This window comes from Ursus arctos, unplaced genomic scaffold, assembly GCF_023065955.2.
Source record: "Ursus arctos isolate Adak ecotype North America unplaced genomic scaffold, UrsArc2.0 scaffold_5, whole genome shotgun sequence".
NCBI lineage: Eukaryota > Metazoa > Chordata > Mammalia > Carnivora > Ursidae > Ursus > Ursus arctos.
This window is the reverse complement of record NW_026623067.1, coordinates 57,102,022-57,125,584: the sequence shown is the minus strand read 5'-3', so window position 1 is coordinate 57,125,584 and position 23,563 is coordinate 57,102,022. Positions and strand designations below refer to the sequence as shown.

The 23,563-nt window shown below is 39.2% G+C and overlaps 2 protein-coding genes across 8 annotated transcripts in view; one reads left to right on the top strand and one right to left on the bottom strand.

The window, feature by feature from the left end:
* PTCD2 (pentatricopeptide repeat domain 2) overlaps positions 1 to 20,817 on the bottom strand; it is a 233,511-nt gene extending 212,694 nt beyond the window's left edge. For 5 of the 7 annotated variants that reach the window (XR_008957623.1, XR_008957624.1, XR_008957625.1 and 2 more), the window contains exons 1-8: positions 20,676 to 20,815; positions 19,225 to 19,317; positions 15,785 to 15,914; positions 11,238 to 11,355; positions 8,505 to 8,583; positions 7,955 to 8,046; positions 5,330 to 5,443; positions 1,641 to 1,715 (exon numbers count right to left, since the gene is read on the bottom strand). Coding sequence is in view for 3 of the 7 variants with exons in the window: in XM_026498817.4 (XP_026354602.2) it covers positions 1,641 to 1,715; positions 5,330 to 5,443; positions 7,955 to 8,046; positions 8,505 to 8,583; positions 11,238 to 11,355; positions 15,785 to 15,914; positions 19,225 to 19,317; positions 20,676 to 20,787 (813 nt within the window). In the remaining 4 variants the exon portion in view is untranslated. Of the gene's footprint in view, positions 1 to 1,640; positions 1,716 to 5,329; positions 5,444 to 7,954; positions 8,047 to 8,504; positions 8,584 to 11,237; positions 11,356 to 15,784; positions 15,915 to 19,224; positions 19,318 to 20,675 lie in introns of all 7 variants that reach the window. The other 2 variants (XM_057307442.1, XM_057307441.1) reach the window with 2 other exon arrangements.
* Positions 20,818 to 20,872: 55 nt separating this feature from the next.
* Positions 20,873 to 23,563, top strand: part of MRPS27 (mitochondrial ribosomal protein S27) — an 88,097-nt gene continuing 85,406 nt past the window's right edge. The window contains exon 1 of the mRNA XM_026498816.4: positions 20,873 to 20,978. Coding sequence (XP_026354601.3) covers positions 20,906 to 20,978 — 73 coding nt within the window. The 5' untranslated portion in view covers positions 20,873 to 20,905. The remainder of the gene's footprint in view (positions 20,979 to 23,563) is intronic.

Below are 23,563 nucleotides of genomic sequence, written 5' to 3'. Positions count from 1 at the left end.
TGCTGGTTTTATATAGATGAGCTCTTAACTGACAGCTCTGACATTCATCTCCCCTCTAGGCTCATGTCCTTTAAAAACTATAAGATCTCTTTTTGGATACTTTTCTAGTATTTAGTCTCTTCCCTTCCAAAACCATCCTTTGTTTCAAGGTCTCTATTATCACTATGCCCATCTTTCTGGTTCCCCAGGCTCATCTTTCCCTTACATGAAAGGACTTTGAAAAGTCAATGTGAGGTCAAATATAAGGTATTCTTATCTCAGACATCTTGGCAACCTTATTCTTCAAAGTTTACCATAAAGGCTCATCTAGTCCTTCTCTTAAAAGTCATCTGGGCACTGGTCTGGGGGTGACATTTGAGTATAATGACTATGGAAGAAATGAAAACCATGGAACCTTGGAGTCATACCCAATTCCTATTTACTAGGTTCTAGGATTTGTTACATATAAATATTCCTCTTTGTGTAACACACTTGATTTCAAACAAATAAAACTGGTATTACTAAGCATTCACTGAACACTGATTACATGCCAGGTAGTGTGTTAACTACTACAATGCATTATTCTTTCAATTTTCATAATGAAAGGACAGTAATTATTTATCACTACTGCTGCTTTAGATAAAAGGAAAATAGGGACCATAGAGTTTAAATAAGTTGCCTGAGGATGAACTCAAGGCTAATAAGAAGTGGTTACGATTGAAAATTTACATTCTTTTAAATGGAATCCTCAGCAAAACTAATCTCCCAACACAGAATGCCCTTTCACCCTCATCGCTCTAATTCCATGGCCCTGTCCTCCCTCAGACACTGCTCAGCAATTCTCTCCTCCCTGAGATATGCTCAGTCTGTTCCCACTGGCCAGCCCTTCACTCCCTATGCTGTAACACTGCACTGGCTGTGAGGTCTTATCCTAGTTCATACCGTACTGGTGTTAATACATTTCTGTTCTTTTGACAATGTATTTCTCATCTTGACCCCTTAATGTTTCAGGAGACTAAGTTCTTGAAAGTGAGGGGCTTTCTTTTCAACACCCCATAACATAAGTATACTCAGCATAAGCAGGGCCTCAGTAGGGGCTGGCTGAGTGGGGCACATGATGTCTCTAACGACCACAGAGTCTCCTAGTCTTTTTCATTGTTCCAGGAAGGTGTGGATGATTCACTGCTTACTGGGGCAGATGGGCCATGGCAGCCTGGAAACATAGAATGAAAAAAGCTAACATTTACTGAGTGCTTACCATATCAAGCACTATATTATGCACCGTAGGTATACTAACTCCTATGTTAGGTACCATGAATTGGATGCAATTAGCACAAAGATTTTTCTCAAGTCTTAATCAAGAGAAAATAGAGTCCATCTCCTTCCTCTCTATATCTACAGCCTTCTGTAGTCACGTGTTATACCTGTGGCATTTAGCTACATCTTGTATCTGAGCTACATTTATCTACATTTTCCACCTATTTAGAAATGCCTGTATTGACTCCTGTTACAGGGCCTATACTGTAACACAGAGCTCAATAAATCACTGAATTGAATCAAGATCTTAGAAGATCAATATTCATCATACATAGGTAAAAAAAATCTAAACATCATTTTACCACCTTTCAAGCCTTACTTTAAACAATAAAGAAGTCACTTACATTTAAATTGGCGCAGAGTACATTTTCTTGCTTCATGATTTGGGAAAAAATGGATATAGCTTTCGCCACCTGGTTCTAGAAGAAAGAAAAACAAACTATACTCCAAATCATATGAACATTCCTCTGCTATCATAAAGATCATTTTTTTTTAAAGATTTTATTTATTTATTTGACACAGAGAGAGCACAAGTAGGGGGAGCAGCAGAGGGAGAGGGAGAAGTAGGCTCCTTGAGCAAGGAGCCCAATGCGGGACTTGACCCCAGGACCCTGGGATCATGACTGGAGCCGAAGGCAGACGCTTAACCGACTGAGCCACCCAGGGGTCTCGCATAAAGGTCATTTAAAGATAGTACGATATTCCTGTTTATGGTGCCCCAGAGGTTTTGAAGTCCACAAAGAAAAAGTTTTTTTGGTAATCAAAAATGAACTTTCTATAAAATGTTTCCTACAGTTGCATATTATTGAATTTTAAAAATACCTTCCAAAACATTTTATTTTTATTGAAGTAGAGTTGACACACAATGTTACAGTAGTTTCAGTACAACTTAGTGATTCAATAACTCTATACATTATGCTGGCTCACCACACGTGTAGCTGCCATCTGTCACCACACAGTGCTATTACAATGCCATCGACTATATTCCCAGTGCTGTGCCTTCCATCCTGTGACCTACGCATTCCCAAACTGGAAGATTACTGAATGTTTTAATAACCTGCCTTACCCCACTGGAAGACTTAAAAAAAAAAGAAAAGGAAAACAAGATTGAGAAGCAGAAATGCCAACTCCATCTTTGCCATCATTAGAAGAGAGCAGAAAGTTCAAACTATAGAAGAGATGGAAGCACTGGCAACAATACAGGAGACGGAGCACAGGAGTAAGGTCTGGACAAAGCAGTGTGCAGAGACCACTGCTGCCTATCTTAGTAAGAGCCCACCAAGTAGTTCTCAAAGGTGAGGGGCATCCCCTGAAGTACAACACCTGAATTCCGTCTACAGTGATGGTAACAGAATTCAGGACTAGTAATGAGAAGTCCTCTGGACACTTTTGGTGGCAAAGGTGAGGCTAACCAAGAGTTTAAACAGATAAGCCATATTTATAGGCCGTCACTACGGTAGTGGCAGAGAATGAGATTTTTCATTGAAAACCATCTCCATGCCTATTCCCATTAGCCAGGGAGAAAGAAAGCCTATGCATTTTGTAGCCAAAACGCATACATAAAAAAAATTCCTACTAGTCTAGAGCATGGCAACATGGCTCTGGTCTCTCTCTGACATGAATCTTCTTTCTGTAAGCAGTTGGTCTAAGAAACTTGTTTTCAATGACAAGCACTCAAAAATGCACCAGCACATGATCTGTATAAAGACACTAGGAGGAACAAAAGAGTGAGAAAAGGGATATAAAAATCAGAAAGAAACAAAATCAGAAAATAACCGGCAGATGAAGAAACCCCAGTAGAGAAATGTTTCCATGGATACAGAGGACAGTAATGAGAAAAACAAACAAGATCAAGTAACTCAGAAGCAGGAAAAAAAAAAATCAGGCAGGTCTCAGATTTCTCCAGAGCAATATTCTATACTAGAAGACAGAAGAGCAATGCGTAGAAAAACCTCAAGAAAAACAAGTGTCACCTCAGAATTTTGTATCTGGTCAAAATATAGTTCAAGCCAAAAAACCAGGCAAATAACTTTAAATACCAACAACTTGGGGAATTCTCTTCCTCTGAAGAAGGAAGACACTTTACTAGAAGACACATTTCAGTCAACAAAGAGATGACTGGAAAACCAATAGAAAATGAATATTTTTAAATATATGAGTATATTTAAATATATGTAAGAATATATGTTTAAATATATATAGGACTAAAACAGATGTGGGGAATATGGTTACAGAATGGAGCACAAGTGTTATATTCTCGGATAATGCAGACAAAGGGAGAAAGAATGTAAGAGAAAGTATGCCTATTGCCTTGTCTTTATTACATGGGGTCGGAAAAATAGCATTTGAAGCTGACAAATCAAGCACATTTAAGAGAAAAACGAGTACTATGAAAGGTAATGTATCAACCAGAACTGTGTGGTGGAAGGAAGAAGGAAAATGAGAGAAAAAAGAGGAAATATATTAATTTCAGCTTTACTTACAGTAGGGAATTAACAGGTACAGTCAAGGTAATCAGAGGACTAAGCATATTAAATCATATAAATTTAGTGGTTTTAAAGTAACCACTAAAGCAAAAATACAAACCAAAACAAATAAAACCACTACATGCTGTAAGGAATTTTAAAAGTTATAAAAACAAAGCATAACTGAAACCTAAGATTAAATATTCCATGTCTATCTAGATGCGCTAAGTTAAAAGAAAGACCAGCAGTGTATCACGAAACAAAGTTCGAATCTATGCAGTGTACAAGAGATACACAAAAACAAACCAATTGAGAAAGACTGCAAATAAAAGAATAGGAAAAGCAGGCAAATACAAACCTAATTAAACCAAAGAGGCAAACAAAAACGGAGGGGACATATTAACATTAGGCAAGGTGAAATTCAGGGTGGAAGCATGAAACAAGACCAAGAGAAGCACTTTATAATGCTACAGTGACAGATTCACAGTGATATATGCATCCGTGTTGTATCATAACTGTACATATCTATGCACCAAATGGCATAACTTAAAACACACATAAAGGAAGAAACTACAGGAGCTACAAAAAGAAACAAATATTCTTAAAAAGGGACTTTAATTCATCCCCTTCAGCTTATGATAAATTCAGACAAAGCAATCCCCCTGGCCAGACAGTGAAGCTTAGAAAGTTAAAGCAGTAGAAACTAGCAACTTCAGTCTTTGTTGTATTCTCTTCAGTCTTTGTCCTTCAATGACTTCCCTAGCAGCAGATCCAAATAGATTGCCCTGATATTTTCATTTCTAATTAATGATAAACAAGGGTTCTCCAACCATTCTTTACCAGCTGGATAAATAAACTGGCTTGGTTATTTTTGCTACCCTAAAATCTCCTTTTACACATAGGAAACATTTAACATACTTCACATTTTCTTAAGCCTTGGAATAGGACCTCTTGGGAAGGGCTCTTCAAGGAGGGTATTGCAGCTCTAACTGTCCTTTACTGCTTGTGACAGCAGGTAGGTCCTCTCTTCTCTCTCTGACCTCAGCTGCCTCCATTTCTTTGTCCAGAGACGGGGGAGGCGAAAAGATCACTGAAACCTCTTCCAAATAAAAGTATTTGGGTTGAACTAAGAAATGTAAGATGACCCCACTTAAACAATGAGCTGACCCAGGATTCCTCATTCACCTGAGGTAAATTTCACTTTGGAGAGGATTAAGTTAAACTGCTCTGAAAACATTACACAGTAAACCAATCATTTGAAATTTTCACTTGAATTACTTGAGAAATTTCTCTCAGAGTAGAGCTTCTCTCACTGAGGCTCCACAGAATCTCGGCCAGACCCTTCTAAGCAGCAATGCATGGTAGGTCCTCAACTGTAAACAAAAACATCCTTTGGAGGCACAGGTATGCACGTAGGTTGCCATGGCACCAAAGGCATTGGTCTTTTTATGGGAAATTTTCCTTACAATACAGACAGAAGGAAAAAATAAATAAATAAAAACAAGAACAAATGAAAGCAGTCAAGTCTTCCCACTCTCGGTTCACTAATATGCACCCCAAAGCCTTACCTGATTCAGAGCTAATGCCACAGCAAAACAGGATGCTCTCCTGGAGAGGACTTCTCCTTTGATCAGGGCTTCTTCTCTTAATGTAGTACAGATTTTCAAAGATTCAGGGCTATTCTGCCAGGAGACAGGATTGCTCAGTAAATAAATGTCATACACCTTTAAGTTTAAATAATAGGATTAATAGTGCTCAGTATTTCAGATTTCCTTTTTTAAGAATTTCCCAGAGCCTATCTCAAGCCACTTAACAGATTAAGCCCCATATAGAGACTATTTCCAAACAGACCTAATTATCTACACATTAGCAGTTCAAATCTACATTAACTTCATTTGTAAAGCCTTTTGTCCATTTTCTGAATTGGGACCTTTTTACCACAGGTCTCTTTGTATCTGGGAAGACTGGTTTCTAGACATAAGTACCATAATGTAAAAGTGTAAAATCTCAGTTTGTTACTATATTAAATAATAGTGTAAAGCTCAGCAACACTGAAAAGTTTTCCTGAGGGGATTTCCAATCTGAAAATATCCATGTAAGTCAAATACTTGAAAAAGTGAACACTTATATAAATGTATGCCATGAAAGAATCCCATGAAAATAGAAACAAATCCAAGAACATGAATGACACACAAACCATCAGACAGCAATGGTAAAACTGAATCTGCTTCCTTTGTACACAATATAGGTGGATAAGGTTTATGAGAACAGTACTAGCTTTGCATCTATGTCTATCTGTCATGACATGATTCACAACTCAAAACCTGAAGTAAAACTGAATTTGATAAGCGAAGGCAGTTCCCAGAATTGACCTGGAATTTGTAAAGGCTGACTAGTTCAATTTTTCAACTCTCATCTCCACTGGGTAAAACAAGTTATTTTTAGACAGAATATAGGGGAGAAATGTCTTCTGGCCTTCCTAAACAGCAGAATTAAATTCTCTCCACTTTATTATATGCTCAGGGAGGCATCTCTAAAAAGGTCAGAAAGCTCAGTATTACAGTGCTCACTAAGCTGATGTTCAAGTGTTGTGTGTTTGGTTGGCCTTCTGTTTCACAGAAAAAGAAAATGGTATGACTGGAAAGGACGATGTAGGGGTGCCTGGGTGGATCAATCGGTTAAGTGTCTGACTTTTGGTTTTGGCTCAGATCATGATGTCAGGGTCGTGAGATCGAGCCGTGTGTCCAGCTCTGCACTCAGAGTGGAGTCTGCTTGTCCCTCTCCCTCCCCCTCTGCCTCCCTGCCCCAGCCACCGCTCACACACACACACACACACACACACACACACACACTCTCTCTCTCTCTCAAATAAATAAATAAATAAAACCTTTAAAAAATAAAGAAAGGATTACCTAAAAATCTAGTGATGAGCAAACTAAGACCCTCAGGCCAAGTCTAGCCTATGGCTAAAAATGGTTTTCACACTTTTACAGGTTTGTAAAAACAAAAACAAATTACAATATGTGACAGAGACCATATGTGGTAAACACATATGTGGCCACCAAAGCCTAAAGCATTTACTATTTTACTATTTTATAGTAAAAGTTTGGGGCTCTTAAATTCAACCCTTTCATTTTACAAATAAATTAAGTGACCACTTCAAAGCCAGTTAATGCTGAAGTTGAGACTAGACTCCAAGTTTCTCAATTTCCAGGATGGTTTTCTTTCCACTATAACACTACTGCCTCTCTTGTTTTGGAAAACTGGTATTGCTACACTTTTCAGGGAAAATTTTTTAATGGCCCATGTTCTTCCCCCTTGGCTGGTGTTCCTTCATTTTTGCCATAATAAGGTTCTGTTAAGTTTCCAAAGTTTAAATGACATGAATGTCTGAAGTAATGCATAGAATCTTGGTAGCTGCACTCTACCAGTTATCCTTTATTCACTGATTCATTCAACCAATAAGGGAGAAATAGTTTCTAAGTACAAAACACAATCCTGATACAGTAATGACATATAGACTTATAAGTCATTTTTTCTGTCATCAAAGAGTTCATTCTAATGTCACATACATTTACTAAAGATCAATTGTTTACCAGGGACTGTTAGGTGCTGGCATACAAAAATGCCTCAAGCTTAACCTCTAGTAGGGAGGATGAAATGCCCACCTACTGAGAATAGCATCAAGCAGGGTTAAGTGTCACAGAAGTGATACAAACAGAGCACAATTAGAGAAGGTTGGGTGATAGACATTACTTGCACCTTTGAACCACCAAAAAATTTACAGAGAGCAATAAAGTAGCCCCTGAGTTCACCAATGAAGGATGGTCAGATTTCCATGGGAGAGAGCTACAGAGAACACTTGTCTAGTGGAGTCCAGCTTGAGCCAGATAACAAGAGGACTGACTCTACAGCAGAGCTTGAACCCAGCATACTGCTTCTGGTTCTCCCTAACTACACAATTGCCAGAGAAGGGTGAAAGATGATAAAATTGCTTTTCTCATGAGAAAACTGTGTGATGTGGCTAACTTGAGTTTTCTAAAAAAGAACACATTTAAAAATGGAAATATCTGTACCAGATGGAAAAAAAGACTTCAGAGGAACTAAATTTTTCTTTGTAGAGAAAAAAAATAATAAATTCTTTCTCAAACACTACCCACAGAGCTCTAAAAGTTAAGGGAAGACAGTCTTACCAGTCTGTAGCAAATCGCAAAAGCAAGGGCATAGGTATCTTTGTTGAACTTTACATCTTGGTTTTTCATCTCTATCAGTACTTCCAAAGCACCTACCAAAAGTGACAAGTGGGCAGTGTTAAATGCAACCAAATGAGTTCGGAGTCCTTGGCTCTTGATCCCCAGAGTTCTAATCTCTTCAGCACCATCTACTGAAAAGTGTATTCCAGAAGCACAATGAAAGCTATCTGTCAAAGTCATTTATCAATTAGCTACATTGCAAAAAAACCCACAAAAAAACAAACAAAAAAAAAACAAGCCATACAGCAAGAACTAATATTTTAAAACCTTTTATACTTTCAAGGTAAGTAAAGTCTGGGTGCTTAGCTTAAGCCATGACATGAGATGCAATAAAGTTGTTTTTCAGACTTAAAAGAATGAAATCTCCATAATTCAGCCACTCATCACTATAAGCATCATTTTTTCATGGTTGGTCCATTGTTTTTCCTAACTGCCAAGCCTATACCAGCAAAGACAGAATTTTTCAGCAAACATAAATTCCAATACTTACTTGAATATTTGCCTTTGATAAATAACATATCCATCAAAATATTGAATGATGTGGAGTCTGAGAAGAAACCTCGTAAATGCTAATAAAAAAAAAAAACAATATCAGTTTGGTTAAAAGCTGTAACTATTTAGTGAATACTTATTCTTATACTCCATCTTTTCTATCCAAGACTTATTTTTGTGTATACTTTATCCATTTGGTCCCCTGAATTCTCTAATAAATTTCTGATATACCAGGATTTATTTTTTAAAAAATTCAAACGCTGCCCACTCCTTTGTCATGCAATGGGCACACCAAACAAGAGACAAGAGGTATGGCAAGAGTTCTCTGAGTTTCAAAAATACACTGAAGAACACATTCATTAAACATGGTTCTCTTGCTTAGGAGAAAAGAAACAAGCCTGAGAGGGGTGGTTCTAGAACGTGGGTGGCAGCATATTAATATAAAATGGCAGCTGTTAAGTATGCTTGAAGACTAAGCAAGGAGAGTCTTACACAGCTATGATCCTCTTTTGCCAAATGAATAAAAAAGAGTAATTCACTTTTTGAAATAATTCACTAAACGTGGCTCTTGACATTCTTTTCTTAACATTTTTAATCTCATGACAATGCAACACATGCTATTGAAATATGTCATTAAATGCCTGCTCAAGTTTGTTCTTATTTTGAGAACCTACCATGCAGACCCTCTTCTAAGGGCTGAAAATAAAGAAATGATGAACAAGATACATAACCCTGCCCTAATTCTAGTGGGGCTTACAGTTCAGTAGAGCTTAAATTCTGGCATGGGAGACAATGAACAAGGATGTAAAACCGGAGAAAAAAGTAAAAATGTAATTTCAAGTTATCAGTAAGGGCTGTGAAGAACAATGAAGCAGGAAAAAGGGACAGAGAAGATGCTAGAAGGTCATCAGAGAAGGCTTTCTGAAAAAAGACCTCAATGAAGTAAAGGAGAGCCTCAATAATGAGAACGGAGACCACTCTAGTCTGAGGACATGGGTATGGCATGTCTTAAAAAGGGTAAGAAGGCCCAGAGTGGAATGAGCAAGGGGGATGGCAGGCAATGAGATACTACCAGGGGCATCTAAGTCATGATCAGGGGTCTGAATTCTGTTCTAAATGAGATGGGGAGTCCCTAAGGCAGCCCTGTCCACAGTGTATGCCATCTACGTGGGTTCTATATTTTCAAGTAGCTTCATTTAAAAAAGTAAAAATACATGCAACCAGTTTTAATGGTACTTAACCCACTAAATCCAAAATATAATTTCAATACGTAATCAATAAAAAAAATGAATAAAGTACTTCATTTCTTCTTTTTTATACCAAGATTTGAAATGCATCATGTATTTTACCCTTACAGCACATGTGGTTTGAACTAGCCACAGTCTGGGGGCTCCGTAGAGACACACAGCTAGTGGCTACCACACCGGCAGCACCACAGGGCTCTGGGTAGGGGACACACTAAATTAAGAGTGGAAACAGGATTAGGCTTTAGGTCACTGGACTCAAATTCAGTTTATTTTGCTACTCCAGCAAACTTGGTTGTATATGAATATTTCAGACATGAATCTAAGTTTAAAAAAAAACAAAAAACAAAGTAGAATTGCATTTTCTTTCTTTTTGTTTTTTATCATTATACTCATGGCTATCATTACAGTAGAATTTTCATTTTCCTTTAATTACAACACGATTATTGAATAGTCAAACAATACAAAAATGTATACAGTAAAAAGTGAGAATTTCCTGTACTTCTACCCCCTAAAGATAAGCAGTAGGGGTTTCATTAGATTCTTGCAGATTTTTAATATATACATACCAAAAAGGAAATATGTGTATTTCTTCTTTTAGGAAAAAAACAGGTTCAAACCAAGCCATATTGTTGCAAAACTACCTTTTCTCTGCTTACTAATTTTTCTAAACCATGGGTGTCCTTAAAAGAGGGGCAAGCCAAGAGTTAACAGTTCCACCATGCACAGAACACTTTAGATGAAGAGTATAAGACAGAAAGACAACTTAGGAGGGTTCCAAAATACACGAAAGTATCTCAGATGGCCAGCCCTGGCTCCAAAACAAATGTTTCTGATCATGCATGAGTTTATCATGTCTCTAAGACCCATTTTCCTCATCTGTCAAATAGATAGAGTAACAGTATCTACCTCAGCATGGTCTGTGGGAAACAAATCAAACAGATATAGTGCTTAAGCACAGTGCTGAGGACACAGCATTCAATAAATAATGACAAAAATAATCATTGTTATCTTTGCTTTAGGAAAAGAAAGTCAGAAGATGTGCAAGTATTCTGAAAACAGAAAAGCACTTTACAATATGGCCATCAATCAGATGTAAAAAATACAATCACAAAGGAGAAGCACATGAGAAGGTTAGGAAAGGCAATTTTAAATTGCAGCCAGCCTTAAACTATCTCCCACTAAAAGCTTCTCAAAAGAGAGGAGGTCAGTATCAGGTCATATACAAAGCAATTTGTACATACAGCTTTTCTGCAGCTGTCCTATACCTCTGTATAAAAAGACGTAGGCCGTTTCATAGCAAGGGCTCCAAGGACACCTTAAAATGCAGGTAAACACTGATTCCTTCAGCCCAGCAGCCTTGCTCTGAAAATCTAACCCAGGAATAATGTGTGTAAGAGAGATGCTTTTGCTAACATCACTAAACACACCCCATGCTCAGCACAAGGAAATCACATTGACAGGGAAAGCAATCAGGAGACGATAACCTGGTCTTTGATGAGTTCCACTGCAGATTCCTCAAGATCCAACTCATAGCACAACCTCATGAAAAGTGGTCCAAATTTATACTCTCTGAAAGTCACATTTCTGCTCTCTGCATGGTACCTGGTAATCAAAATGATTCAATGAGCCAAATGCTGGGATGCAGGGAAAAGGACAGAAAGATTATGGCATATACTCTGCTAGACATTGGAGACACAATAAAGCATGAGCTACTCTCAGTCTGGAGGGAGAAAAATACAGAAATAAGGATAATCAAAGGAATTCTGGAGTGCAGAAGTGTACCAGGCATTTAAATAAACCGGGTTTGTTAGACGCCCACATAATCATGTGAAATAAAAGAATGGAAAAAGGTATAGTCTTCCCCAGCAGATTGTCTTTTATTAACAATCTGCTAGGACTGAGTGTTAGCATACGTCAAGGAATAACAAGGGCCTTGCATCAGCAAGCCCATCGCAATGGCATTGTCTCTGTGTGGACCTCATCTAGAGAGGAACAAATGGAAGCAGTGAAGGGATGCTATACTCTGTCCCTCTCAAATATGACTTCTTCATATAGGATGGCAAACAACCTACGGATGTACTTTACAATTTAGACCCATCTCTGGTTTTCTCTGCTCAGGCAAAGGCATATATGAGCTAACATCAATTAACAATTAAACAAATTAAACACCATTCTGAAGTTTAGTTTTAGGAAAAGGCTAATTTCAAAGACAGTGACATCTAATATGTGGCTTGAGATTTCTACAAGCAGTCAGTCCACCAGTGAGAACTGCAGAACGAAAATTGCTAGCATAAATTTACTTTCAATAACCAACTCTCTCTGTTTTAGACACCAAGAAGACAATCAGGTGACAAAATAAGTATCTCATGATTACATGTAAACTCATTATGTGACTAAATCACACATACCATGGGGAGAAGCTGACTTGAGAGTCAGAAAACTTTTTACCCTTCTCCTGAAATCACAAAGGAAAGTCACAATAACATTACGGACAGTGTACCCTAAACATACATATTGCCAAACAGAATGACAACATGTACTTTTTTTTCCCTAAGATTTTATTTATTTGACAGAGAGAGCAATCGAGAGAGCATTGAGTGAGAGAGAGCACAAGCAGGGAGAGGCGGGAGGGCAGAAGGAGAGGGAGAAGCAGACACCCCAGTGAGCAGGGAGCCCAACACAGGGCTTGATCCCAGGACGCCGGGATCATTACCTGAGCCACAGGCAGATGCTTAACTTACCAGGCACCTCGAGAATATGTACTCTTCAAGGTATATTTCATAATCAAATTATAGAAGTAACAAAACATATTCACAAGTTATGAATTAAATTATATCAAAACTTCAGTTGTATACCTTAAATACACATGACTCTTAGTTGTCAATTACACACCTCAATAATGCTAGAGGGAAAAAAAGAATTAAGTTATTAAAAGGCAACATAGTATAGTGATTAAGGACTTTTAGACTGATTCCGAACTGACAGTTCAAATCCCAGCTCTTTTACTAACTGTATAATGATGAGCAAATTAATTAACCACTCTTTGCCTCAATTTCTTCATCTGTAAGTGGAGATAAAAGTTCAACTCAAAAGAGTTTTTGTCAGGATTAAATGAGATGACATGCCTAGCACACAGAAAACCTCCCTATATGTCAGCTCATAAGAAATGTAAAGTATGCTGTAGAAAACACCTTTAAAAATAAAAATATTCCAAAAATAGCATCGTGAAAAATTTATGCCAGATTAAAAACAAAACAATGCAAAAACAAAAGTTTTCCCAATTTAGAGGACATTTACACTAATAAAAATGCTAGTGGGGTGCCTGTCTCAGCAAGAGAGAGAACAGGTTGGTTAGGCCATGGACCAGCCATCTTCCATTTTCCAACTCCATAAGTAAAGGGAAGAGACAGCAACTGGGCAGAGTTATCAGCAGTTATCGAATTAGCTTTGGGTAGTAAAAATAGACTGACAGTAAAACAGGCCAGAGGGTCTCAAATGATTCAACTGTGTGAAACAGAAATAGAATTAGGATGTCTAATACCGTGCGACTGTAAATTAGCATAACCCTCCTAGAAAATAATCTGACACTTTGTATCGACAAATTTTAAAAGGTTCCTATCTTCTGATCATCTCCAAACCATAAAGAGTAAGTTTTATGCATAGAGTTGCTCATCATGGCATTATTTATACTGATAAAAAATCAAATAATGCAGACATTCAACAACAGCGGCACAATTAATTAAAACACCTGACATACAACAGAATATCGTAAAGCCATTAAAATATATTCCTAAGTATATCATTTTTTTTAAAAGGTTTTATTTATTTGACAGACAGAGCACAAGCAGGAGTTGCGGCAGGCAGAGGGAGAGGGAGAAGCAGGCTCCCCACTGAGCAGAGAGCCTGACATGGGGCTTGATCCCAGGACCCTGGGATCACGACCCAAGCCAAAGGCAGACGCTTAACCGGCTGAGCCACCCAGGCGCGCCAATTCCTAAGTAGATCATTAACAAGCAAAAACATTTATGCTATAATACTAACTAGAAAACACTATCATTACATATACGATGACTATTAGACATGTGTAAATAGGGGCGCCTGGGTGGCTCAGTCGTTAAGTGTCTGCCTTCAGCTCAGGGCGTGATCCCGGAGTTCTGGGATCGAGCCCCATGTCAGGCTCTTCCGCTGGAAGCCTGCTTCTTCCTCTCCCTTCTCCCACTCCCCCTGCTTGTGTTCCCTCTCTCGCTGGCTGTCTCTCTCTGTCAAATAAATAAATACAATCTTAAAAAAAAAAAAGTGTAAATAAACCCTACCACAACCACACAATCTTTGCACATAAAAATCAGTGAGAAAATGTATAAAAATATCAACAGTGGCTGATCCATTCAGAGGTGGAAGTCTTGCTTCTCCAATGCATGTGGGTTGGCCAGGTAACTTGCCTTGACCAAGAGAATGTGACAGAAGTGAAGCTGTGCCAGTTCTGGGCAGCTTTCAAGGCCTGTAGCTTCTACTTGTGCTGGGTGCTAATGCAGCCCAGGCTAGACTCATGAATGGTGAGATATTCCAAGGGGAGAGAAGGAAGGGCCACATGGACTCAGGCACCAGAAATATAAGTGAAGCTTCTTGGACCTTCCAGGTCAGCCTAGCCAGCAGCTGACTATGGATGAGCAAGTGTCTTTAGCTGACACCAATAAAGAACTGCCCCACTAACTGGCTTCAATTCTTGACCCACAGTAACAATAGAGAATAGACAGTAATAGGTAATAGAGAAATAATAAATAGCTGTCTTGTTAAGCCATTAAGTTCTGGCGTGTAACAAGAGACAACTGAAATATCAGAATTTATGACATATTTCTTCTACTTTTTTGGTGTTTTTCAAACTTCCAATTAATTTGGTATAATTTTGTGGTTTTTTTCTTTTTATAAATAGCATTAATTTTTTCACATTATAAAACTGATAATGCCCACTATAGACAAGTTTGAGAAATCAAAAAAGTACATATTTAGACAAAAAAAAAATGTGTAATTCCCAAAGAACCACAGTTAACTTTTGGTACATACCCTTCCAGTATTCCATATAGTTCTCTCTATAAACTCCTTGTAGTTCTCTCTATAAATGTACAATATAAATGCAGGTCCGTGTATAGAAATATATGTTTCCCGAATGGTTAAAAAAAGGGGGGTGGGGTCAATGGGGTGACTGGGTGATGGACAATGGGGAGGGTATGTGTTATGGTGGGCGCTGGGTATTATGTAAGACTGATGAATCACAGACCTGTACCCCTGAAATAATACATTATATGTTAATTAAAAAAAAAAGCCATGAACTTAATTTCAGAAATGAAGCCTGTTGATTTCGGTAATGTACTTCCTGAGTAAGCAAAACCTTTGCTGGGTTTCCCAACAGCAGGCTATGATTACCCGAGAGATCCCCTGACATGGGAAACTGACAATGGATCAGAGACAATGGAACATAATAGGCATACGCCAGGAGGAGGGAGCTGAGCCAGGAGTCCACTGAAGTGATCTAAGTGAGATACGATGAGGCCTGAACTAAGACACTGGTAATGAGGACAGAGAAAAGAAAGCTAGAGATGAGAGATACCAGAAGTGGAAGCAGTGGGATTTCTTATCCTGTCAGGGAGGAGAGCAAATGAGATTAGGGGAAAGAGACTCCCCAGTGTCTGTTCTGAGTGGTCAGTGCAACAGAAAATACAACAAAAGAAGCAATTTGTATAAGTTGAACGTGAAGACCTAAGGGACACAGAAGCAGAACTCATCAGGCTGGTGATTTCTTGAGGCATGAATTCTGGTTTTCTATACTCAGTACCTGGCATATAGAAGCAATCAGTAAGTGTCTGATCAATGAATATAAATGGCTGGAGCTCAGTGCAGGCATGCGGTCAAGAGATTTGAAAGTCATCAATGCACAGGTGACAGCTGAAACCATGTTAACTGAGTAAGATTGTTCAGGCAAAAGAACAGAGTGAAGAGAGACCAAAACTGGCAGAATTCTAAAGAAATGCCTCACCTGTAAATGACATTTTTAACCAGTTCCATATCATCACGGGAGTCACACAAATGAAGCAAGGTTTTCAACTCCTCCTTGAAGATGAGTTTGTTCTGAGTCAATTTCTCTTCCATTTTTCTCAGATAGGTTGCTGGAAGAAAGCATGGTATAATGGTCATCACTCAGGCTGACTGGGACTATCAGGAATCTGACCTCAAGAAGAAGGGGAAGCTGGATCCTGGCATACCGCAAAAGGGCACTGAGAGGGGCTCATGACCACGCAGCTCCCGTCACTGGCTAGCCTCCTCTAGAACAGTGTCACAGAAGGTCTATGAAGCAAACTATCTGTGCTATAGGCCGGAGGCCCACTCAAAACTTCCTAACATACAATCTCTGGGGGGTAGGAACACAAAAATATGCAATTTTGATTACCTGGGTGATCCACACATTAAAGTTTAAGAACTAATGTCCCAGAGGCTTACCTCAAAGAACTGTACCTATAGATGACCCATTAAAAAAAAAAATGTAACCAAGATATCCAAACCATCAATTGACAGGGTACCAAGCAGGAAAAATGAAAGGAAAATGTGCACTGAAGGTGGGTTTGCTCCAGTGGTTGACCCACACAATTCAGGAATACTTCACGTCTCTTTCATTTGGTTCAATTCTACCACTCATTTCTCTTGGTCTCCCTACTCAGTTGTTAAAAAGCATGCCACAGTACTACATAATACACAGGGGGTAAAAAACCCACCCCCTAAATAGCAGCAAACACTCTCTGTTACAGAATCATATCAAGGTGATTACACTCTGTTTCCTGTCTTGTATTTGATTGACTATGGAGACAAACACCAAAAGGAAACACTGCTTCTTGGCATTAGGAAGGGACCAGATTCTCAGCAGGACAGGGGTTAGATGCAAGGGCAGCACCAAAGAAGCAAGTGAGCTGCCAAGAAAAGTCTACAGGTTTTGCTCCGAGACCCAGAGCTTTGAAGGAAGGCTGCTTAAAGGAATGGCACAATACATATTAAAACAAAAGACTGGGAAGCTGAGGCAGACACTGTTCTCAATTTACAAGAAAAGAAGGCTCACTTGGTTTAAGTTAATGCTGTGGACCCTCCAATCTTTATTTGCAGAACCATATCATGGTTAAGGTTTTACAGATGGAAAGACCTGGGCTCTGCCACTTGTATGCTATGGAGAGATGCTTGTTTGTCAGACTTGATTCCTCATGTGTAAAGTGAGGATCATGAGAGCTACCTCATGGGGTATCCTGAGATAATGTATGTTAAACATTTAGCATAGGGCCTAGCATATAGTAACTGCCAGTAAATCATACACATTGTTCTCATTTCTCATTCCGTCACTTGTCAGATTTAAGCAAATTTATTCTATTAACTATTTCTAAATAATTTCTAATATTAAAAATTTTAATGGGATGACTTAACATCTTATACTTTTTAATAACCTTTAAGAACCCAAAATTTCAACACATGCAATTTGCATTTTAAAACAAATAATCAAGATTTAAGTGCTTGTAACACAGGGGAGGCTAAGCTATGGTTCCGGCCCTGAAAGAACTTAGTCTGTTTGAGAAAACAAGATATATTTATACAAAGCTACCTGAAAACAATGATGGAGAGGGTGACATGTGACTAACTATACTCATGATACAGAAAAAAGATACCAGGGTGGCAGAAGCAGACCAGGTCTGGTTGAAGTGGAGAAGTACCAGAGAGAAAGGAAGGGGCTGGGCAGGGTGGGGAGAAACTTAGGAGAGGGGAGCATTCTTGGTATGAGAATCAGCATGAATAATACCACAGAATGGGGCGGGGGAGGAGGTGGTGAGGGGAGAACTGTGACTAGATTAACAGCAAATTATAGTGGACTCCAGAAAGGGTAAGGTCCACTATGGAGGAGCTAGGAAGCCAGGGAGGTGTGTATACAATGTGGTGTATGACAGAGGACCACTGCGAGTTCACAATGAAGAAATGTGGATGGGATTTTATAAATATCAATCTGACCATGGAGTAAATTGACACTCATTACATTAATTGCCTTTCAGAGCATATGTACAACTGTCACAGTCTTAGAATGACTATGACAATTGGATCTAACCAGAAAATGACATGAACCCCTAATTCTGCCAACTTCACAAAGCCCCAAAAGGTAAAGGGGTAAAAAGAAGACTGAGGTCAAATCCAGACTGAGTCTCCCATACAGAAGAAGAACATATTCTCCCTCACTTTTAAAGCTTATCTTCTCATTCCAGAAGTGGTATAATGTAACAATATGATTAATGGAGAGGGAAGGAACGACTGATTTCTGGAGGGCTAGAAGCAATAAGTGTTTATTAGGTGCTCAGAAACATTTGACAGTGAGAGTAAGGAGATTTGAAAAAGTCAGTATGGACAAACTAAACTGTTATTGAAAGAGAAGAGAGTCTTGCTATGTTTACAAAGGAATTTAAAGTTCTGGAAAAAATGTGCAGGAGAGAGGGAATGAATTCCACAAGATTTCCCAGATGATGAAAGGAGTAAGACCTAGGGTGGTGATGTGTTTTCAGTTTTTTGTAATAAAAATATTCAAACATAGCCCAAAACAGAGAGAGAACATTATGTTCTCATGTGTCCATCACTCAGGCTCAACAATGACTAATATTTTGATAATAAAAAAAAATTCTTTCTTCTAGCCTATCGACTTTTTTAGCCGAGGAGAAAAACATGAAAATGCATCACAAGGGGCACCTGGGTGGCTCAGTCAGTTGAGCTTCCAACTCTTTATTTCAGCTAAGGTCATGATCTCAGGGTCATTGGATGAAGCAAGCCCCTTGGCAGGCTCCATGCTCAGCAGGGAGTTCACTTGAGATTCTCTCCTCTCCTTCTGTTCTTCCTTCCCCCTCACCCTCACCCTCTCTCAAATAAATATTTAATTAAAAAAAAAAAAAAGAAAGAAAATGCATCACACATGGGACAGTTTTGTTTCACTATATTTCATTTGCGTATAGATATGTATGTGTATACTGGAGATACTATGTAAAATGTACTTTTTACTCAGAGGTACATGAAAAATGTGAAAGCCAATCATCTTCAGCAGTTCTTCTCAGACTTTACTGTGCATATTAACAGTCTGGGGCTTCAAGTTTGGCATTTCTATGAAACTCCCACTTGCTGACCCTTGATCCTTAGTCTGGGTGGCAAGGATCTAGAGAGGACTGGTTTCAACACTAATTTTAGCATTTCTCTGGGATCCTGGGAAAAGTGACAAAAGGAGAGTGATAGACTCTGCAGTAGTAGAAAGTGAGACAAAAAGTACATTTAAGGGTAGACTAGGAAATTAGGAATAATCCACGTCAATTTTTTCTCAGACATCAGGTCACTGAAGCAGACGGAACAGGGATAAAGACAGGAAAAATCTGAATGACACTTCAATGAAAGAATTAACAAAATAGATTCAATTACCTTTGGAACCAGGAAGATGATACGCAACAGACACCTTCTTATGCTGAAATTCTTTTAATTTCACAATATTATCTGTAAGTAGGTATCTTTTGGCTAAAAATCAAAGAAAAAAGTAAAATTTTCATTATCTTATACTTAGCAAAAACATGAGTAGAACTTGATTGCCTTTTTCTAATAATTGATCTTCACTTAATATAAATAATCCATCTGGACAGTAACAAATAAGTCACCTTGGGGAAAAGTAAACATCTCTAAACTACTGGAGAATTCAAATTCTCACCAAGTTTTGTTTTTGTGTGTGAAAGGAGCTAGTGATTAACTGTATGGAGATGGGTTGAGAGGAATCTGGGACATGAAAGACAAATATACATTGCCCATCTAGTTATGGGATTACAAGGGAATAAAAAAACAAAAAACAAAACTAAAAGTTACTGTTTAAACGTCAAACTGGTAGATCTAGTTTCTGTTAATCTAGGTGGAAGCACATAGTGTAGCGCAAACCGCTGGAGTGTGACCATTGGAATTCCCGGTTCTACCATTTGTAAAATCAGGAGTTAAGGCCTCTCAGAACTGGACTGTGGGTATCCTCAAGATACATCAGAAATCACCAACCACAGTTTAGTAGAAAAGGTAAGTTTGGGAAACATTTCGGATTCTTGGCTGTGCATGGAGAGGAGCCTGGTCAAAGAATCATCATTAAAGACCTCTCCGTACCGCAATTAACAGGTTACCAATAAAAATTGTTGTTTATTTATGAGAAGGCAGTCCAGAGAAAAGCTTACAGCAGGGCTGTACTGTTGTGCTGCCTGAGTGCAAATCCCTCCTCTACCACTTTCCTTTCACCTTAGACTAATTACTTGACCTTGCTGTTTCCACCTTTGTAAATAGAGAAAAGAAGCGAACGTCTCCCACTGGGGGTTGTGAAGAGAAAAGGAATCAGTTTACGTAAAATGCATAGAGTAATACCTGACACCAAGTGTTAAGTATTTTATTATCACTCACCAGTATATTCAAATTTAATCATTTCCATAAAGTTATTAAGGGACAATTTTACAAATGAAGAAACCTGCGCAAGGTCTTTCAGACTATTTGCGGCAGAGCTGGGGCGCCAAACTCAGAGTGAAGACCTCTGCTACCCAACTGCGCAGAACAGCACACCCAAGGGGGAGAGGGATTTCCAGACAACAGCGTCACCTCTTCTGAGGGACTACTGCAGCCCCAAGGTCGAGACCCCAGCCGGTTGTCTTTTGGTTCCCAGTCACACGGGTGTCCAGGACACCCAGGGCCAGGGCGGCACTCGCGCGCAACCAGAGAACGGAAGAGCAAGCTCGGCTGCTCCAGGCCAGTGAGTGACTGAGACACTGTTATTTCCCCCAAGCGATGCCTGCTGAGGTATTAACCTCCCTTCTTTCCCATTCCTCCCCTCCTCCACGACCAGAGGCCGCGGATACCTCCGAGAGGGCAGCGGCAGCACGTGAAGCCTGAGCCTCCCACCCCGGGATACACCGAACTCCGCAACGCCTGCAGCAGGTCGTGCTTCGGTAGCCGAATTGTAGCAGCCATGCTGTCCGGGGCCACACCAACTACGCGAGCTGGGGAGGGGGGCGGAGCGTCGGCCTGTGACCCCACCCCTTCCTCTGCCCGCAATCCCCGGACGTTCTTCCTCTTGGTATGCTCCAAGATGGCAGCTCCCATAGTGAGGCGCTGGTTTCTTCTGGCGCGGAAAGTGCCTCTACCTCCGCTCTCCCTGGCAGGTTGGTGGCTGTTCTGCTTTTGTGAGGCTACTTCTTTAGGCACCTGAGAACTCTTCCTTAAGTGAAGGGAGCTGTGGGCTTTCAAGAGGACAGGAAATGCTTCTGGGATCTAGTTGCTAGAGAAACTATTTGGAGCGTTGGGTAGCACAGAAAGTATGGCCTCTGACCGTCTCCTTAAACAAAATATGCCTGTCCCTCCAGAGGTTGCAGAGTAGATGAAGTTATGACATGAGGTTTTTTCCATCTGATTTGCAGGGTTTGTGTGTTGGGGTGGTTGTCTCTTTGCTGACCGTGAAGAGCCCAAATGTGCCCACTTCAGAGCTAGGAAGTTTTCCTCCCTGCTTAAGTGTCTTTGGAGGGGCGTACTAAGCCTACTCCTTACCACCTCACAATTGGAGACCTTTGGTCTCCACTTGGTATAAGAATTTCAGTACTAATTTCTCATTATCTTATGACCCGGGGCACAACTTTTGAGTGACCTTTCTATGCCACAGTTTTCCACGTGTAGAGCCAATAGGTACTTCAAAAGTGTAGTTGACCCTTGAACAACTCAGAGGTTGGGGCATGATCCCAGGCAGTTGAAAAATTGTGTTAACTCCCGCCAGACTTAAGCCTACTATTGACCTTACCCGCAACAAACAGTCCATTAACACTTATTTTTTATGTTTTATGCAATTGTATAGTGTATTCTCACAATATAGTGAGCTACAGAAAATGTTATTAAAATTTTAAGGGAAATTAGATTTAGAGGACTATACTGTATTTATTGAAAAAAAATCTGTGTAACTGGACCCATGCAGTTCAAAGTGGTATTATTTCAAGGATCAGCTGTACTTGGATATTTGAGTAAACGGTACCTCACTCAAAACATTTTTAATGGATCTGCCGACAAAGACATGAGAAAAAGTTGACATTTATACGAGCTAACTCCTGATAGGTGTATGATTATATGACTCAAATGCAGTAATCACAATTCATGTTTCCAGTGCCTGTTATCTTCTCTTTCCAACATACCTCCTCTAGCTCCTATTAAAAACCAGCGCTTATGCTGTTGTCCACAGTTCTTTAGGAACATCTATTAAATACCAGTGGGAAACCTCATTGTTGGCCACCGGGTTTTCTGAGGATTAACTGGTTCACCTAGCAGGTGAAAATGTTTAGTGCCACATATTAGGTAAAGCGGTATGTACAGTACTTGGCGTCTCAGTAAGAATTAGCTTCTGTACCGGTCGGCTAGTATGCTTAATTATGGCTCTTAGTAAATGCTTTTCAATTTACACAAGACCTTGAATTGTGTATCAGGGAGACTGCCATGGTTGCATAGTGTTTGAGGCAATTATTCTAACAAGGGAATGGATATTAGATAAGGGTGAATTGAGAAAATTTTCAGTTGGCATTTTGTCCTTAAACTGGTGAACTTGTAGTTGGATATACCTGTATTGTTACATTGTGGTAGTTACTAGCTACATGTGGCTATTATAATTAGTTAAACGTTTACAAGAAATTCAGGTTTTTTACTCACACTAACCACATTTTGAGTGTTCAATAGAGCCATGTAGTTAGTGGCTTCAGTTGCACAGCTCAGAGTTGAAAATTTCCATCATTAGGTTCTATTGAATAAGCACTAGGTTAGACGATTGAAGAAAGGAGTCTTCACATCAGGAACTGGAAGCTGTAAGGCAAGTAATAGAAGTGTTCGGGATAGTGCATTATGAACCATCCCGGATTTGAGAATGCAGATAAGGTGATTGACTTTTAAGTCAGCATAACATCTTGAGCCATTACAGGAGAAGAGAGGGAAAAATGTACTTGGTACAAACTAGAAAAGTGATTTAAATTTATGAAGAGGGTAGAGAAAGCAAATTTATTGGGATCTATTACATAGTGAACATTTGAGTAGGCACTTAACATGCCTTTGTTTCAACTATGATACAAGGTAGGCAGTATTTCTCTATTTTACATATGATGAAAGAGGCTCAGAGACTGTGCAACTTGCCCGTGTTTCATACCATTTATTAGCCAGGCAAGGATTCCAGCTTAAGACTTTGTGACTCTACAGCGTATCTGTGTTGACAATCATACTGCTTTTCGTTGGATGGAAAACATGTTTGGAGACATTGGTCTGAAGGCCAAAATAACTATAAAGTGAGTAAGTATATAGAGCCAATCACTTTTCACTAAACTTTGAAATTCTGGTCTTCAGAGGTATTTTTTCTAGAATTAAATAGAGAAAATATTTCTTTTTATGGTGGACAGTTTTATCTTAGAGAATATGATTGTCCCCAAATCTAACTGGCTGAAGGATAACCAAGTTCAAGAAAGGTTTATATATACCGTTGGGTGGCATTTGCAGGGTGGGATTAATCAGGCTCAGAGACCTAAACCTGGGAGGCCGTTATCATTTTATCCACTTACTACTTCAATGTGGTCTGAGGATTAACACCATGGAAAATTGTTAGAAATACAGAGTCTCTGTCCCCACTGAAGACCTACTGAATCAGAACCTTCATTTTATCAAGGTTCACATACACATTAAAGTTTAAGAAACTGATTTAGATTTTCCACTTTGCCATTGTTCACCCAAT